At 31.8% G+C, this 4770-nt stretch overlaps 1 protein-coding gene across 1 annotated transcript in view; it reads left to right on the plus strand.

Moving 5' to 3' along the window:
* Positions 1 to 4770, plus strand: part of LOC106463334 (histone deacetylase 1) — a gene marked incomplete at its 5' end in the record, with an annotated part of 39299 nt that overhangs the window by 6710 nt on the left and 27819 nt on the right. Inside the window, 1 exon segment of the mRNA XM_013923357.1 lies at positions 3428 to 3502. Coding sequence (XP_013778811.1) covers positions 3428 to 3502 — 75 coding nt within the window.

Genomic DNA, 4770 nt, shown 5'->3' on the forward strand with positions numbered 1-4770 from the left:
TTTTTTCCTCCCGATTTCTAAAAAAAATCCTTACGTGTTAGAAAAAAATGAATATTATTTTCGAAATCTGCATAGCTGAATAATGTAAAATCCATTATTAAAACAAAACAACTTTTATAAGGTTTAAATTCATAGGCCTGTGTTATTGCCTGGTAATTCATGTTTCACCCTGTACTTAAGCTTTTTAAAGGAACACCATATTTCTGTAAGCTAAATTCTAATTGGAATAACATTGTTTACACTAAATATGATTTTCTTTCTTTTTTAACTTTTGCATAGAATAATAATAAAATAGGTAGTCAATGATCATGAAAACTGTTTTGCTAGAACTAGGTAGGTACTATGCCTGTTGAGCATGGTGATGATGAACAAAAATCTGCTTCGGCTATTCGTCAGTTTTCGACATTGGGATGCTCTGGATAGCTGAAAAGTGAGTGGCATATACACTTGATATAGAGCAACTATGCCAGGCAGCTCTTTATATCTAGCTTCTGATGACCTGTAGAGAAGAAAATCCAGATGATTTTGTACTGCTTTAATATGGGCATCTGTTCCATCCCTACATAAAGAGTGCTAGTGTATTCTCCAATACAGGTACTACATTCAGTAGTTTCATGGTCACACGGTAGTTACAAGCCGATACACAAAAAAAGTTGTTATGGGTTATAATTTTAGAAAGAAAAGACGGTTAAAATGTCGAGTATGTTATATTGAAATGATTTTGAATATTCAAATCAGCGAGTCATGTGACAGCCAATATAAAGATGCAGTGAAACAATATGTATCACAAAATACATTTTAATATTCTTTGGCATTTTTTAGATAGTTTCATACTACTGAAAACTGATCAATTTTGGGAAGACTATGTAACAGCTATTTCTGATGCAAAATAGTCATACACTTGGATCATAAAGGTGTGTTCAAATAGGGAGTTAGAACTTGCAGGACAGAGATATCCTTTGTGCAATCAACATTGGAACTGGGACCAGAGACCTGCAACGAGTCATACTCCAGCTTTGGTAAACAAAGCATTTTGTAACAGACAAGAATCTACAGACATAAAGATCAGTGATAAAAGTCATCCACGTGTTTGTTGTTCCATAGAAAGTCATATTGGTCAAGTTGTTGTGCACAACGTGTATGGATTTCTGTGGGATCAGAATGGACAACTGGAAACTGCCATCATTGTACACTAGATGGATTATGGAAGTCAGGCTTGGAGGAGGGTTTGCACTTTGAACATACCAGCCTTAAACAGAGTCTTTTACAATGGAAACTGAAACTATGCTGCAAGGCTATTGTAAAGATGCACATTTGTTAGATAGAGCATAACCAAATATAGGTACATGGACTGTAAATATATGGTGAGGCTCCAAAATCATTTTAATATATTGAACTTAACCTCTTGAGATATTAAATTTCATTACTAGATTCTGGACTCCCTAGGGAATCTGCAGCTAAATTTTAATTATAACAAAAATAAACAAATTACCAATCCCTCCCCTACTATAGCTTTTCTACGTTTTGTGAGAATTTAACTAATTCTGGAAAATACTTTGGTCCAGCCAAATGTCAGGTAATATGTTGGTGAGAGTGACAGAATCTATGATAATGTCTGTTACACTTAAGAAAATACATAATTGAACTGTGTCATAGGTGATAAAAATATTCAGAAAATCTTTATTTGTAAGTATGAGCTGAAATTGGACCTCATTTTATGTAATGGATGCACATAAGAAGTCTTAATAGTTAATGTTTGGCTAATGTAGACAAAAAATATATATATTAAATTCTGTATTTGATTGCATTGTGTAAAAAAGTGACCTGGAAACTAATAAGACTGGACTACGTTTGTTAGTAAAGTGGAGTCATCATAAGAGCCAGTCTTATCAAGTAATAGCAATATTGGGATTTCATTTATAACTAACATACATTATATGATACTCATAACTATTTATCCATAAATAGATACATACTGTCCTTATTTTTAAACAAAAAATTGTAACTTTTTTGTACCCAGGCATTTGTATTTCAAACAAAAGGATAATTAAAACCTCTTGTTGTGGCTTTATAAATTTAATTACAAAAAGACATGTATACATACAAATTAAAGTAGCATTTCCAGTGAACTAAGTCATTATCTTTGTCCAGGGACAGGGAGTTTGAAATAACTGTAAGAGGTACTCCTTAGAAGGTACATAATGTACAGAATAGCTTTTCAAGTGAAGTAAAAGTGGTAATTCTTTCAAAAAAATACATCAGTAAACAGCTTGAAATTATGAGGGTCTAACTTCCTACAAAAAAAACATGGACATTTTCTAAGTAAAATGAGAGCTTGTAATTCCTTCCAAAGAGTTGCTTACAAACAGCTTGAAGAAGCTTTATCTCTTTCTTTTCTTTATGAGAAAGACACCTAATGAAAGCTGAAAATTGTAACTTTCTAAACAAATTAAAGAGTTTCTAAAGATAAACAAAACAGATAACTGCCAAGAGGATATATATATAAATTAAATTAACTTTCTGAATGAAAAAGTGACTTTAACACCATCAAAAGAGACACCTGTTGACAGATTGAAATAGTTTTCTTGATGAAATAAGATATTGACAATGTGAAATGCCATTTCAAGAGAAGTAAGAGGCTGTAATTCATTTTAGGGGTGACTCAAATTAGCTTTAAATTACTTTTGTAATGAACTAAGTGACTCTAATACCAATCAAGGGGGAGAGCCTGAAAATTTTTTCGTAGTGGAATGCAATGCATTCAGACTGATTAAAATCGTTTTTTAAATGAAGTAAAATGCTATAACTCTTTTTAATGGAATAAGAGAAGTCATAGACAGCTTGAAATAGCTTTTCTAGGGAACTAAAAGCTTTTAACCTCTTCAAAGGAGACACTTTTTTACCTTTTTTGTAAAGTGGCTTTTATTCCTTAGACCAGTGTGCTTCCAACTAAGCTGCTAGGGCTCAAGTTTCTAGCATATACCCCCCATCTTGACCATTACCAGAACCTACCACCACTCAAACAGTGTACTTCCAACTAAGCTGCTAGGGCTCAAGTTTCTAGCATATACCCCCATCTTGACCATTACCGGAACCTACCACCACTCAAACAGTGTTTCTTTTCCTCAAGCCTACAACACACAAAGCATATCAGATCACCAAATTGCCAAGATGTACACATATGGTTTGATGACCCCACATTGGGCACCAATATAACAATGTGAGGAAATCTTTCCTGACCAAACCCAGGGCCCTCAGCTGACATGAAGTCCCAAGAAGGTAGCCTCCATCCTGAACCTTGCATTAGATTATTATATTTGAATGTTTTATTGTGTTAGCTGTATTAAAAAATTGTCCATCATGCAAAATGTTTTAAATGTTTGTTATTGTAAATGAGTAATGTATTTTTGAATATGTTTCCTTGCAGTTAATGTGGGTGAAGACTGCCCGGTATTTGACGGATTGTATGAATTTTGTCAGTTGTCTACAGGAGGGTCGGTCGGTAAGTTTTAAATCTTTTTTTTCTTTGTGTGTGTGTGTGTGTGTGTGCCTTATGTTTGATCTTTCCATTTACATTCTGTATGTATATTGGAAATTTAAGTTCTGATATAATGTTACAGAAGTTTTATATGTGTGATTACCTGGGACACAAACTTATCTTAACCTGTAAAAATAAGTGCACATCTGTCTATTAAGTAAAAGTTATAATTCTAACTCTTATTTCAACAATTTAAATTCGGAAATATTTTAGAATTGATATTTTATCAGTTTTAACATTTCGTGTAGTTCTGTAGGAAATAAACTTACACCTCTGTGCGGCTCTGAGGAAAGTGTCTTGCCTGTAAACATTGGCAATTTTTTTTTTTCAGAATTTTTCTGCCCATTCTAAAGTATAAGTATATATTTTTTTAAAAGCTATCATCCCTTGAGGATAATATCTGTTTCTGATGTTATCTCTCTTACTCTCTCTAAGTGCGTAATAAAGATTGGAAGTACATTTAATATTAATAGGTTAATATTAGAAAATATATACAAAAGTACAAAATTTTTAATTTTTCTCAAATAGTTCTATATTCACATAAGTAGCAGTACCTTTTTTACATTAAATCTAAATGTGACTTGCCTTCAAAATCAATTTTTAAGATTAGTCCAATTCTTGTATGCTAAACTCTTATTTAGCATTGTATGAACTGATTGTCTTGTATATATATAAAATTAACATTACATACATAATTCTTCATTAACTCTTTCAGCACGGGCTCAGTCCCTGGGACCGACCTCGTAACCATTTTGTGCTTGTTATAGTTTTCATGCTATAACTTTTAAATTAGTAAGCGAATGTTAACAAAATTTGGCAGATTATCAGTAAACATTACAATGCTTTCATATACAAAATATCAAAATTTTTTTATTAAGTCTTAAGGTTTGTAAAGCAATGTTTCTCTCATGCATTTTTTTCTTTTCACATCTTGCCTATCTATCATGTAAAGTAATTTTTATCTTAACATAAAAATACTTTTATGCATAAGAAAATTTTGAAATTTCATATGCGAAATCTTTATAATGTCCAAATAGTTATCAAATGTTTCTTAAGAAAAACTTTATATTTTTATCTGTTATTTTTAGTAATTAATCTCTGTGTGGGTTTGGTAAATTTGTCTGACCTTACAACCACCATAAAAAATTAGGAAATAAACATAAATTATGCATCTTTCATTCTAGAATGAACATAAATTATAACATGAAAACATAAATGTTTAGACGATATAG

Source organism: Limulus polyphemus, unplaced genomic scaffold, assembly GCF_000517525.1.
Source record: "Limulus polyphemus unplaced genomic scaffold, Limulus_polyphemus-2.1.2 Scaffold1380, whole genome shotgun sequence".
Lineage (NCBI taxonomy): Eukaryota > Metazoa > Arthropoda > Merostomata > Xiphosura > Limulidae > Limulus > Limulus polyphemus.